Source organism: Aedes aegypti, chromosome 3, assembly GCF_002204515.2.
Source record: "Aedes aegypti strain LVP_AGWG chromosome 3, AaegL5.0 Primary Assembly, whole genome shotgun sequence".
Classification (NCBI taxonomy): domain Eukaryota; kingdom Metazoa; phylum Arthropoda; class Insecta; order Diptera; family Culicidae; genus Aedes; species Aedes aegypti.
The window spans coordinates 269336177-269351546 of NC_035109.1; the positions used below are offsets into that span (position 1 = coordinate 269336177).

The 15370-nt window shown below is 38.8% G+C and overlaps 1 protein-coding gene across 1 annotated transcript in view; it reads left to right on the forward strand.

Moving 5' to 3' along the window:
- LOC5572221 overlaps positions 1 to 15092 on the forward strand; it is a 38655-nt gene extending 23563 nt beyond the window's left edge. Inside the window, exons 3-4 of the mRNA XM_021855006.1 lie at positions 2131 to 4477; positions 14013 to 15092. Of these exons, the coding sequence (XP_021710698.1) occupies positions 2131 to 4477; positions 14013 to 15021 (3356 nt within the window). The 3' untranslated portion in view covers positions 15022 to 15092. The remainder of the gene's footprint in view (positions 1 to 2130; positions 4478 to 14012) is intronic.
- Positions 15093 to 15370: the final 278 nt, after the last annotated feature.

The window sequence follows — 15370 nt, forward strand, 5'->3', positions numbered from 1 at the left end:
TATTAGAGGGTTAAATTCGGTTTATGGTGAATATTTCTTAAAGCGTTGATTTTTTTTATGAATACTTTGTATGAAACACTTTCAGAACTTTCAATTTTGCACATTTTTGCTGAAGGCACCAATGAGCTATCAACAAAATCAATTGAAAAATTCGTATTCATAATTCAAAATAAACGGTTTGTGCGAGTCAGTGCACAGGTAATCAAATTCCTCACGGGACGCCTCTGGACCAAATCAATCGTGGATGGATTTCTAGAAGAGGAAAAACATGTAGGGCTATAAGGGTATTGTATTAAGAAATATCCTCAAGAGCACAGAATTATTTATTTATTCAGAAATTCAGAATTATTCCATGACCGGTGTTTGGCATTAAAGTCACCAATGACAAAAAAATTGACTTATTGCGAGTCAATTTTTGCAAAACAGTTTGGAGCGAATTAACTTGCTGTCCAGAGCATTGAAAAGGCAAATAAGCAGCTATGAAAGTATATTTACCAAGTTGTGTTTCAACCGAAACACCTTAAGTTTCAAAAACATTAGTTTCAAATGACGAAAACAGTTGATGTTTTATACGCCTATGAATGATGATTGCAACTCCCCCACATGCCCCATCAAGTCGATCATTACGATAAACAAAAACGTTAGGATCTCTTTTGAGTTTAGATCCAGGTTTCAAATACGTTTCAATAATAACTGCTATATGCACGTTAATAGCTGTAAGAAAATCAAACAGCTCGTCCTCTTTACCATTCAGTGAACGAGCATTCCAATTTAAAATATTTAAATTATTATTTGGATCCATTAGACAAACGTAATCCAATAACAATTTGATTACAGTCATCTCTCCCTTACTCGATATTGAAGGGACCATCGAGTTAGGGAGGTATCGAGTTACAGAACACAAAACCAGTTCAACTGCGATCTAAGGGACCATCGAATTAGCCATGAAAACCAACTTTTACTATGGTTCTCTAACTCGATATCGAGATACGGAATATCGAGTAAGGGAGAGTTAACTGTAGTAATTTTTACACCAACTTGGACTGCTTCAGTCATAGTGGTGGCTTTGAACATTGTATCAGGTGGCTTTGAACAATGCCATCAAGTAGGCTATTGAAAAATGCCATGAAACATCCCATACAAAATGACATATTAATTCGCTCCCGTATAACCGAATTTTCCGAAAACATTCCTAAACTTTTTCTCCGCACGAACACGTCGGAACCCTTAGAGAAGACAACAGTGAAATAATTGTCCAAATTGGACATCCCGTTCTCAAGCCATTTCGTAACATACAAACACCACTCCATTTTTATTTATATAGATAAGATAAGATAAGATAGATAATCGATTGTGAACTTGAGTATAATATGTTCGTATTGACTTACGTTAAGCCCCGTTATGCAGTGCTTGCGGATGATCAATGCGATTGTTGCGATCTCCTTTTCGTACTTATCACCTCAGCAATCTCAAATTAATCGTACTAGATCCTCACCGTACTTTGCATGTAGGTATTAGATTTATGAGATCTTAGGTTAGAAAGATGCACTAGATTTTAAGTGAACACTGTTTAGTTTACACTATTATCGCACAAATTTGTAGATTCTTATTGCATGTAACACTATTTTAGATATATTTTAGAAACTCAAGGGAGCACATGATGAGAACTGTTGATATCATACGCTGTATCAATTGTATCTTATTATCTGTCCATCACAATAGCCTCATAGCCTATTGGGCCATGGCGTTTGACCTACGGCCTCTGCGGAGAAGGTTGCATGCAAAACCTACGTTTGTTGATGTGATATAGTTACTTGATAGAGAGGCGCGTACTCAACAGTAACTTTTTAATGCAAAACATCACTCATGGTATAATTCGCAAAATATTTTATTCGGCAGAATTGTATTTGATGAGTGCTCTTCACGATATTTTTCAAGTCAATAAACCATACCGTAGAGAATAAACACCTCTTCAAGAAACCCTTCTACGATTGATTTGGACTTAACCGACGCTAGTCACCTTAAACAGCATGACATTTGTCAAATTTGAAATCCTAAAAAGAAATGTTTGCCTCATTCGAACTTTTGTTCCAGTTTACTCTACCACTGTTTTTGTTTGTATTTTTCCAGGTCCTCGTCATCGCTGTGAATTGGTTTATTTAATCCACGAAACCATCTTCTATGCAACACGACTGATCGAACTCGACCAATTCAACTCGAGCTACGCCAGTGTGTTCGCATTCTACCTCAACGGTTTCCTCGATAAACTCATTGCCGAAGAAGCAGACCTTGCTCTCAAAGACCAAAAGCTTGGCGGTGTCCTCGAAAACATTTTCTGCCATCGTCCCGTCCTATACCAGCACTTCACGATAGCCAGCCAGAGATCCGAAACATCCACGGTTGTAACGAACTTCATTTACGATCTCATGAAGAGACTACAGTCGGCTGCTAACTTTTCCCACTACACGATGCTCTATTCAAACAAGATCGTGAACGAAATCATATTGTCGTCAACCCCTAAGATCACTTTTGAACTGGATGCCACACTTGTGGAGAGATTGCTGGAAATTTTTGAACTGAATGAGAAGCATTGCGTTACTTTGTTGAAACATTATTCGCATCTGTCGCACAGGAAGTTCATCAACGACAAAAATGAGAAAACTTACCATTACCATTTACTTACGATCGGTTTGCAGAAGTTGGCCAGCAATCGAGATCACTTCCTTGAAAGAGAGACGATTTCCGCCATATCAAAAATCTACGTGGACTTCATACGAGAGAATGGAAACGAATTGAATTTGGAAAGCTTCGAAGTTGCTTTGCAGAATTACCTGGACACGTTTAGTCACAGCATTGGTCATTTGGAGGTGGATCTATTTCGATGCTTTTTCGAGAGCAAACGGATTGGGAAACCGATGGTTAAGCTGGCAGCTTTTCTTCTGGGCAGGGATATCCGTCTCTATAGAGTCTTCCTAGACTTGGTACAGGAAAACGTTTCGAAGAAGGAACTGATATATCCACTGACGAATGTCGCTTTCGCGAAGGGAGTCTTTGCAGAGAACTCAGAGAAGAACAAAAAGATTTTGAACGTGATCTACAACGAATTCAAAAGTGGCATAAGCAAAACGATCGAGAAACCGGGAAAGGCTGCTGTAATCTACAAAGAGAACACCGTTGCCAATCATCAATTGATCAAAAATTGCATGCCCAGCAACGAATGTGTGGATTTTGCAAAGAAGAAGCTCAAGATTGACTCTATGGAACTGTATCAACTGAAGCTAATGATGGAAATCTACCGTAAAGCATTCAAGAGCACTAAAAAAGACGAGATGAAGATTGTTTACGTCAACGTGTTCAACGTTCTGTTCCAATTTTACAACATCATATTGAAGGTTGAAGATCTGCTGAAGGAAATTGACAAGCTGAATGGTTTGGTGTTGGAAACGTTTTCATGGATACAGATGGGCAGAACATGCAAACATTTGACGAATTTGGAATTCAAAGACATCACGGCTACTGCCAATTGGACAAATTTCTGCAAATTCGCTCTAAAGTTGGGTATCGACATTCAAAAGTCACCAGATAACCCCAATCGACAAGATGAGCGTCTGCATGTCCTGCTTAAAATTACTGCCGTATTAGTGGATCTATTCTACAAAGACAACAGCCAACCAGCGGATGTGGCCACATTTTTCGAATTAGCCTTATCCCACTCTCGATTCTTGGACGTTCTGTTGATTCCTTTCCAGTTTAAAATTAAGACATCATTAGTTCATCTCCTACTTATACTTGCACGAAAAAATCCCTCCGTCATGGATAAAAAGCATGTTCCACTTTTGCTGGGTGCTTACGGAGCGACCCTCACCGATGGCAATCGCTATGTTCTGGCTCTGCTACAATGGTACGAAAGATCAGGCATTCACATGCACGAGTATCGTCCTTATCTGTGGGGAGATGCAGCTATCAAACACTTTTCCCTGGGACAGGACGTCGCCGAACAACAAACGCTGTTCCGAATTAACAACTTCGAGGTGTTCCGACTGTTCAACAAAGAAAAGCTATTCAACACACTCAACAGTTTCCCAGTGTGGCGAAAACTGGACGCAGTTGCCCAACTTCCGGGAGTGAACTTTGACGATATCAAGCCGGATTGCAACAAAATCAGTGAATACCAGACGACCACCGAAATCGAGCGTTTCGTCGAACGCAAATTATACAAGAAAAAGTTACCCTCGCCTGGTTTGTTACACTACTGCGCTGGAAAGCAAGACGTCCTTGCTACTATTTATGATCCAGCCTTTCTGCTTCCCATACTGGGGTATCTGTTTGCGCCGGAAAGCCACGACTTGCTTGACGTGGCTGGTAAAAATGGAGCACTCGCGCTACCATTTGTGTGCCTTGCCAGTGAAGACGAAGAGATGCGCCTGGCTGCTGCTAGCGTTATTCTACGAATTAAGGGGCATTTGGAATTGTCGAGGTTAGTATCATTAAATTTATAGCAGTTAAGATAAAGAAATGCGAACCATCATTGTTCAGCAAAAAATCAAAGGCTGTTTTTTCGCTCATCATCAAAACTTTTCTTTATGAAAATCTTTAATAACTTTTCTCTAGCCGCTAGATGAATAGCTAACAACAAGGCAGGTGGCAGGTCTCTTTTCGGAGACTTAGTCACTATTTCAATGCAAGTCTCTTCAAACTATTTTTAATGAATCAAATTTTTTTTTTCTTACAGTGAATTCTTGACTGTAGAGATTTTTATAAGATACTCCTTTTTTCAGGAATTAATTCACAGATTTCTCGAGGAGAAGATTTTTTTTTCAGAAATATATTTAAAAACTCCTCCGGGACTTCCTCTAAAGTTTCCACCAGGCAGGGCCTTCACTGCCCATACTCGCATAACAGTCCCATATGAATTTTATCCATTTTTGAGTTAGCTCCGTGAATGGTGTTTATTTTTAGTGTACTTCCCAAAATCATACCTAAAATTAAATCTTTGTATGGACAAAATGTGGAAAAAATACCAAACCATGTGCGTCCCATATTGAATATACTCGCATAACAGTCCCATTAGTTGATCATGACGAAATTGAAACAAACCCCTTTTGATAATAATTTTTGTAATCTTGCATCGTGGTTCTCATTTAATTAAATGAGGAAACAAGAAGGAATAATACAAACTATACTGATTAAAACCATGTTTATTCACGAAAAATACTTATTCTAGCTTGACTTGAAAGTTTTCTAAAGTGACTTCTGTTGCGATAAGTGGTAGAACCACAACTAAAAGTATATATCCTTGCGAGGCTAATAAAACAAGCAAAATAGATTCTTTTTGAAACAAGGTTTGGCCAATTGTCAACTTATTTGAATGATTGTCAACGAAGTCTTCAGCAGGCTTGACTTTCATCGGTATGAAAGGGGAGGATTTTCGCGCACATCGCCAGGATTTTCATATTCGTACGGAGTAGATATAACATCTAATGCCGAAAAAGGATGGTTCTGGGCACACAACAGTATTATCCACACATGGGAAATCGCATGATTGAAGCGATTGTTGTCATAAAGATCCAACTCTATTAGTTATATTCCTCGGTGTGGTTAAAATCCAACGTTCCTGTGCTGTGGGGGGATTCAACCAAGCGGCCAACAGAAACAGACAAATCAAATTTTCAACACTATCGTTGTATAATGTATAGTACCTACCACCGAATAGTACTTCGAAGTAAATTTCCAATTACAACTGCAAGTACTAATAGTTTCAGAAGAAAAAATGCCTTGTTACAATTGATCGTAAACTTCAATAATAGTGTGTCAACGTGCGTGATAACAAAGTAAGCGAGTCCCAAGGAATGGGACTGGTATGCGGGTATATTTGCGATTGGCTAGAGATGTACTCGGATAACGAGTCCCAAAGGCTTGTGTCCCAGATTTGGACTTCAAAAACAACCATTTTAACCGTGTTACAGTTGTTGACGATATTATAATATTGTAATGATAGTGTGTAGAGTAATGCTACCACGATTCATTGCTATCAGCAGCGGTGGAACGAACACATTTGCAAATATGTTTAGAAGCGTTTTTCTCGACATTACGATTTTCCTAATGGGACTGTATTGCGAGTATGGGCAGTTCAAATGACAGTGAATTTCAATTTAAATGACAGTCGAAATTTGTGAATTTCATCGCCTCCTGAATAAAAAAAAATTTTGAGCCTGACTTTATCATTTTGATGTTCAATTATTGTAGTTGAAAATTCTGTCTAAAGTAAAATCTCCAACATTTTTTTTTTGCATTTTCCGGCTCTGTCTCCAGAACATCTCTTCCTGTCCTGTAATTACTGTTTTAATTTTTCAAGCTGTCCAACCGTCAACAATTTCTACAGGATTCAAAAAGTGGTCCAGAGATTCTCTCAGAATTTCCTTTAAGAATCTTCCAGCAATTCTTTTATCTATTTCTCAATTTGTAACTCCAAGATATCCGATCAAATTATGGTTAGCTCAGATCAATCTTCAGCATAAAAGAACAGCAACGATCAATCTTTGCAGACTCATGCAAAATGGTGCAGCCCAAGTGGCGCTACTTCAAGAACCCTACTTTCGTAGAGGGAACCTTGTGGACCCAGTTTTTGCTACTTTCAGCAAACTTGAAAGGGGCCGTCCATAAATGACGTAGCTTTTTTTCACTGATTTTTTACACCCCCCTCCCCCCTCGTAGCATTTCGTCACAAATGCTGGTACTCCTCCCTGGAAAATACGTAGCATGTTAAGCACCCCCCCCCCCTCTATATTTTTTTTATTTGCTTTCCGTAGTGACTGGGTTGAAACAAAAAATTGGAATTGAGAAGTTCAATACTAAGTTTGATAATTATTACTGACTGAAATGTAAGGATTATCTAATATAACAGTTTGATATACAGTAGCGCTCAAAAGTAATTTGGAAAACAGTTTGAAACAAACATTTTCTTTGGTTTTGGTTTCCAGTTTCATATAGGCTAAATTATATTACTTTTGCTGTTGTTATCATGAAAAACAAGTTTACTTTAGAGCTCGTTACTGTCGAGTTAGGGTGCAATATATTTTATAATATATTGAATAAAAATTTCGTTATATTAGAGGATTGCTTTGTTAATTATTCGTTGTTAGGAAATAGATTTCAATGAAGATTATCAAGAAAATAAATTAATTTGAAATGAATCATCGTTAATATTACATACATAAAAGATAACACTTGAAATATTAGGAATGGTTAGAAAATTTTAGCGATTATTTTACAAATACAATTATCTTTATTAATATTCCAGTTGAACTTCATTATCGTTTCCATTATGAAAAAATCTTACACAGCCTATAATGATACAGTTAAATAATAAAAATTCTTCAAATTACCGAGTTATTAAGAAAATTGACTGATAGGGCAATTTTGATAACACTCGATACTATTATCCATCAAGAGCATTGATATATCAAAACAAATGATGAGTTGATTGGGTGGAGATCTCCTGCAACATTGAAGGCAGAATTGATGGAATAAATATCTTGTTTTAAATGTAATATTTGCCAAGAAGAGCATATTTTATTTTCTTGAAGAAATAATGCCTCGGATAAAACTAAAACGGCTGACTTTATGTCATGTTAACAAAAAGCAAAACACTATACTCCAAGTAGTTAAAGCATTGTTTTTTAATCAATTTATTAAACTTTTATTTTGTTCATTTATAAATTTATAAATTTAGGCACGAATATAATATTTACATAATTATTAACAGCTTCAAAACATCTGTTTGATTGCATTTATCAAGAAAATCTAAAGTTTCATAGATATTTTTTTCAATCTTGTCACATGAATGTTTTGAAGCTTAATCATAATTTCATAGCCCAAGTTTATAAGTCAAAATAAAAGAGAAGTTTGATAAAAAATAATTGTATGCAATTTTTTTCAGCGCCTTTCTTTTGACGGACTTGATTCAAAATGCTACGTCCACTAGTTAGGACCCCTCCCTCCCCCTCGTCACACTTCGTCACAAATTCGTGAACACCTCCCTCCCCCTAAAAAGCTACGTCATTTATGGACGACCCCAAATGGCAAACTCGCGCTCCATGCCCCTCGCATGCGTGCTCATTAATAAAGCAATCGTTGCTACACTCATTTCTGAGTTAACTACCAGAGATGTATGTGCTGTCACAATCGATATTTCTGTTGGTGACCTCAACAGGAAATACGTCTATTATTCGGTATATTTACCACATGATGAACCATCCCCAACGGATGACTTCAAACGAGTTGTCGTACACTGCGTAACAAAAGGCCTTCCGCTGATTGTGGGCAGTGATGCCAATGCTCATCACATCATCTGGGGCAGCTCAGATATCAATTTGAGAGGCTCCAGTCTGATGGAATACTTAAGTAGAACAGACCTTGGATTACTTAACATAGGCAATCGCCCAACCTTCATGGTTTCTAATAGAGAAGAAGTGTTAGACATAACGCTCTGCTCGAATAGAATCAGTCACGAGTTGACGAATTGGCATGTATCAGATGAGGAATCATTATCTGATCATCGCTACATCTTCTTTGAACATTCAAATGTAACTGCGCAGACTTTGCGTTTTAGGAATCCCCGGTCCACAAACTGGGAAATCTACATTGAATTGGTTGCGACCAAATTTCTCCGTCCTTTGAAAATCCAAGTGATCTGGATGATGCCGTTGATACTACAACATCCTACATTATGGAAGCTTTTGAAGAAGCATGTCCTCTGCGGTGTGTAAAGACTACAAGAGGGTTCTCATGGTGGAATTCCGATCTGACTAGACTCAGGAAACAATGTAGAAGGAGTTGGAACAGACGCCGTTCAGCTGGATCAGAGTCGTTCAAGTCAGCTCGCAAGGATTACAAGAAGGCTCTTCGTTCTGCTGAACGATCCGGCTGGAAAAACCTTTGTACAAATGTTTCCAGTTTGAGTGAAGTCAGTCGGTTGAACAAAATCCTTGCAAAATCTAAGGATTTCCAAGTGAACGAAGTTCGCTTACCTAATGGTGACTTTACTTCTTCCGATGAAGAAGTTTTAGAATGTTTATTCAATACACACTTCCCCGGATGTGTGGACATAGCATCTACGGATGAACCAAATGTCTTTTCATGTAGTTACGAGTCTCTGGCCTTGCAGTATCGTAACTACTGAATCGATTCAATGGGCACTTAATAGTTTTGCTCCTTTCAAATCTCCAGGAGCGGATGGGATTTATCCTGTTCTGCTCCATTTGAGTTTATCAAACATGTTTTGAAAAAGCTACTTGTAAGCAGTTTTGCTACCGTGTACATTCCCAGATCCTGGCGTGATATTACTGTAAAGTTTATCCCAAAAGGAGGACGTGCATCGTATGAAGAAGCGAAGAGTTTTAGATCAGTCTGACCTCTTTTATTCTGAAATGTCTGGAACGCATTATCGATCATCACATCCGTGATGTTTATTTGGCAAACATGCCTCTTCATGTGAATCAACATGCTTACCAATCTGGAAAGTCCACTGTGACTCTTTTACACAAAGTTGTATACGATATCGAGAAAGCATTCGCTCAGAAGCAATCCTGCTTGGGTGTTTTCTTGGATATTGAGGGTGCCTTTGATAACGTGTCTTTCGATGCCATATTGGAAGCCGCACGAAACCATGGGCTACCTACAATGATTACCAATTGGATTCATCAAATGCTCAAAAATCGACATCTCTTCTCGACATTGCGTCAAGCAGCGATTCGAAAATTGAGTGTTTGCAGATGCCCCCAAGGGGGAGTTTTGTCACTACTTTTGTGGAATCTCGTAGCAAATACGCTATTGAGGCAACTCAATAATTGCGGTTTTCTAACTTATGGATTTGCCGACGAGTATCTAGCTCTGATAGTTTGTATGTGCATAAGCACCCTATTCGACCTGATGCAAAGCGCTCTTCAGGTAGCCGAGAGTTGGTGTCGCCAATATGGCCTTTCGGTTAACCCGAATAAAACATCTATTGTTCTTTTTACGGAAAGACGAAACCGCGATGGAATTCGACCTTTACGTCTTTTTGGCACTGAGATTAATGTGACTGATCAAGTAAAGTATGTCGGAGTCATTCTAGATTCCAAACTTCATGGACACCTCACATTAATTTCAGAGTCAAAAAAGCTTGCATGGCCTTCGGTCAATGCCGGCGAACCTTTGGTAAAACTTGGGGCCTCAATCCCAAATATATCAAATGGATTTACACAACAGTTGAATACAGAGTCAGAATTAGGGCGAATGTGAACACTAATACATTGTCAGTAAAATCGGTTTGAAGTTCAGCGGATATAATTTCAATTCTATATTACGTTTCCGATCGATTTTATCGCATGATGCATTTTTGTATGATCCATTACAATATTACTTTTGTAACAAACCATTTGATTTATTTTCATATTATGAACAACATGTTAAAATAAATAAAAAAGCATCATGCGCCATTCATCAAAATTGAGGATTGTTGCGCCTCTCGGTTTTTCGTCTCCTTCAGTTTGACAGCAGCGATGGACTTATCCACGTTCTTCTTTTATCCTCGACTTTCTTTTTCTTTTCTGCTCTAAATGCGGGCAATGTTTACATTAAATGACATCCGGACCAACATCCGGACAACGAATGTTCAGCGAATGAACACGAAGTGGATGAATGTACAACGAAATCGTTCACACGGCCCGCAGAAAAGGTTTTTTTTCCCGCTGGAAGTTGCAGCGTGACGTCATCGTAGATTAGTTCATTGCGCCTTTCTACCTCATCCTTCTGGTTTGACTATCAACAGCTTCGCCGTTTTGCTACGCTCTTTCACACGAACCTTCTTCACTATCGACCTTCTGCACACTCAGTTTTAAATGCGCCCTGCTGCCACACTCAATCGCAAATGCGCCCGGTTACCGCAGGGGGGAAGGTGGGCGAAATTAACATCACACTGAGCCAATTATTCCGATTATATTTATCTGGAAAATCATATACACGCATCAGAATTCATATTTGATTGGTTTTATTAACACCCAATAAAGACTATATGAAGGTCCAACGAGGTTTAAATAATAACCATATGGAAGCCGTTTGAATTTCACATATAACTTATTGGATATCGTTTACCCAACCCATTCGGTAATTGAAAAATCAGATACATGTCATATGATTTGATATTGTGAAAAACAAATTGTTTATGTTTAGTACTACGGTGGCGGCCACTGCATACAATTTGGTAGCAGATTTTGGTTTAACGACGAACTTTTGCAAATTTGTAAAGGTAAGCTGGTACATATAAGCTTTTCAATAATTATATAGTTTTATGTACCTACATATTTTAGAACGTGAAACCATTATTTGCGAGCATTTACCTTGCTCACTGAAGGATTTCGCTGCTGATTCTATACAACTGAGAACTTTCTGAAATTCTGTTTGACGATATCTTGGTGAGTTGTTTTATTCGACAGTTAGTTTTGTGCTTAAATTTTGTTAATATGGTTCCATTGTTTTAGATTTTTGCACCGACCATCCTGCATCAAAAATAACTTTGTTTCAGGTTCCAGTAGTAACTATGAGATGGTTAGGTAGTGGATCCGAATACCCGGATGATGAAAGATTTGAAGACTGGAGAAGTACTTGGTCCCTCTCAAAGCATGTCAAAGAAGAAATCATTTACGTGGATTCTAATACGTTATGTTAAATAAATAATTTTAAAATGTACTATTCGAACGTATTTTTATTTTTTAGATTTTATTTCAAACAATCATGTAGTAAATGCCATTTAAAAATTATTTCAGTTTTATTAAAGAATCAATTATTATCTATTGATTTCGGATGAAATGTATATTATTCTGTCTATAACACCAACTTCCAGTGGATTCCATATCCATCATCTTTATGCTTAAAAGGTATGTGAATTTCATAATGAACTCTATCTATACGATTTCTAAATAAGAGCTATATGAAAAGCATTATGGAAAAAAGCTATATGTTTTTGGTAATGACTTGAACATGATTACTTCTCAGAGTGCAGAGTTCGTATCGAAAGAGAATATCAAATGCGCCTTTATGTTTTTCTCACTTATTTCGTGAAGAACGTTATTTTTGAGAAACAGTTGTGCAGTATATGATTGTAGTTTATCAAATAAACTGTTAGGTGAATAAAACTCAATTTGTTTACATTTGTCAGTTAGGCCGTTGTTCTGGTACTGTATTGTTCGACCAATATTGCCATATGGATGTCTTGTGTGGTGGCAAAAGGGCGAAGTGAGAACAATCTAATCAAAATTGGGCCATCTCCAAAGGATGTGCTTGATGGCGATGACTGGTGCGTTCTCTACAACTCCCACACTGCCGTTCTACGCCTACTTGTCCCATGTTCTACGTAAATCTTATGGACCGTGGGACAAATATGCGTAGAACGGCAGCACAGCAGCGCTTGAGGCCATTTTCGACGTTGCGCCACTACACATATATCTTAAACAAGAAGCACTTTCTTGCTCTTACCGTTTATGGGTACTGGATCTACTGGAGAAAAATCCAGTGAATCGTAGACACACACTTCGTTGTTTCCACTTTTGGTGAATTGGGACAAAATTGTCCTTGCTCCAAGTGATCTCACAATTGCTTGCAACTTTCCTTACAGGACATTTACCACACAATTCCCTTCACGGGAAGAGTGGACGTCTGGCTATTTGGAAAGAAGTATGTCAAACAATATAGTATGTTACACTGATGGCTCCATTCTTGAAGGTAGAGCTGGTGCAGGAGTATATTCTCGTGAGCTAAGGCTGAATCAGTTTTACTCACTTGGTAGAAACTGCACCGTTTTTCAGGCGGAAATATTTGCTCTTATGTGTGGAGTGCAATCAGCACTTCAACAGCGCGTAATGGGTAAAGTCATATACTTCTGTTCAGATAGTCAGGCTGCTATAAAAGCTCTCGCTTCGGCCAACTCAAGGTCGAAGCTTGTTATCGCATGTCGAACTCAAACTGAGCAACTGAATTCAGTCAACTCTGTAAACCTTGTATGGGTACCTGACCATTCTTCCATCGTTGGAAATGAATTGGCTGATGAGCTAGCTCGCGATGGAGCATCGCATGACTTCATTGGCCCTGAGCCGGCTATTCCAATTTCGAAGTGCTGGGTGAAGCTTCAGATAAATTCTTGGGCGGCAACTCAGCATAAGCAATATTGGAATAGTTTGGAGTCATCTCCAAGGGTGGCGAAGTATTTAAAAATCTGTCAAAGCAGAATTGCAGTCTCTTGGTCAGAGCGTTGGCAGGCCACTGCCGACTCAACTATCACATGGCAAATATTCAGCGTGCTGACTCATTTGTGTGTGATAGTTGTGACTCCGATTATGGAACTTCGTATCACCTGATATGTAACTGTCCAGTTTTTTCGCAAATGCGATTCCAATTACTTGGTAAACACTTATTAAGTGAAACTGAATTCAGAAGCCTGAATCTTCACGACATTCTGTTATTCTTAACCCGCTGTGGTAATGAGCTATAGGCTCTCTTTACGCTCATGCGTTTTGCAGAACCCTTTTTAGGGCGCTCTTCGAACCCATTGTGGTATGGAGCTACATGCTCTCATTTCGCTTATGCGATCTTCCCTCTTCAAGGGACCCCACTCCTATTTCCTCCCATCTTTACCTTCCCTTTCCTCTCCCATCGGGTAGATGATGAAATAGGCTCAAATATGGCGATGGCACTAATCTCCCAACTGGCGCCGATCGACGTATCGGTGTGGAGTAATGCTAAAACGATACATAAAGCGTTCGTATTGCGATAATCGTTCCAGCTTTCATAAGGCAAAATGTATGAATTTCGATAGTGCTGTTCGCTGCGTGTATGCCAATTGACCAAGATCCATTCCTTTGGTGATGCATTTTGTCTCACCTTACCTTAATGAACGAAAAAACTGATATTGAATTTGGATGATAACTTATGATAACTTGAGCTTTGCAAAACTAAATCGATTTTATTTTTTCTTGCAGGAAATTCATCGATTCTAAATTCTGGTTGCATCTTTTCAACGCCGTACAGAACGGTCTAGCCACTCTTAACAGCCGCAAGCGAACCAACGCGGATAAATCGAACGCCGATACAAAGAAGTTCCTAAGTAAACCAGCCTTTCTACCAGCGCTTTTCATCGGCAAAACGATCAACATCATCCCCGATGCCCTGAACGAGCTACACCCGACCTTGACGCAATACTTCCTTCTAAAAGATACCTTTGATTTCAAAGCTGTTCCGCACTTCCTGGTTATGTTCCACAGTTCAGAAGTTAAGCATAACGATCATCGAGTGTTCATTTTGGAATCTATCTACAACGGCATTAAAACCAATGACGATTTCATGGTTCTCCGCTTTTCGCCTGTAATTCGTGCTATCATGGACTTTTACGATTCGTCGCTATCCAATCGAGAACTGAATATTCTCATCCTCAATACACTGAACAGTATCGTAAAAATCCCAAAATCTTGCGAAGTAATGATTAACTCGATGGGATTCCTGACGTGGCTCAGCGAACGGATCGAAGGAATCGAGAGCTTCCACTTCGATACCATCGAAGCATTCCTAGGAATCATTAGCAATCTTTGGTACTCCGCTCTGATCCAACGGAAAGGTTTCAATCTGATGCAACTCAGTCGATCGGTGTTGATCATGGTACTGAAGTTCCTGCCATTACTGTCCACCAGAAGCTCCAGCAAGACGCTGACGAGATTTTTGAACTTGTTGGAGAAAACCACTCTGGAAAACGAACAAACCCTGGAGCTGGTGAATGGCGAAGTGCTGGAATTGATGATGGCATACTTTGAAAAACTGTTCGAGCAACATTTTTGGTACGTCAAGTACGTAAAAATGCACGGTATGGTCGACGACGAAGATTATCAGTTACTGGGGGAGAAGCTCCAGATGCAGGGTGCGGATCAAAGTACGATTTACGTCACATTGACTTTGAGAAGATTGATAGTCCGAAAGCAGCGGTTAACAAAAAAGTAAGAATATAAAGTAAGGTGATTTTGTGTAAAATGTAGATATATTCTTTGTAAGAAGATGCTTACGAAAAGTTCTCAACAGTTGTTAAAATTATTTTGAAAGAAAATCATTAGAAAATGTTTATGACATAAGTCCGCTCGAGGAGTCCTTCGTCAGCGAATATCAGGCTGATTTTCGTAAGGACCACTTGACAACGGACGGAGTTTATCTTGTGAATGATCTTCGATAAATTCCGGGTGTATAACTTACAATCTCAACAACTGTTTCAAGACAGCGTACGATTCAGTGAAAAGAAATGAGCTGTGGCAGATAAAGTCCGAACATGGTTTTCCAGCAGTACTAATTAGGCTGA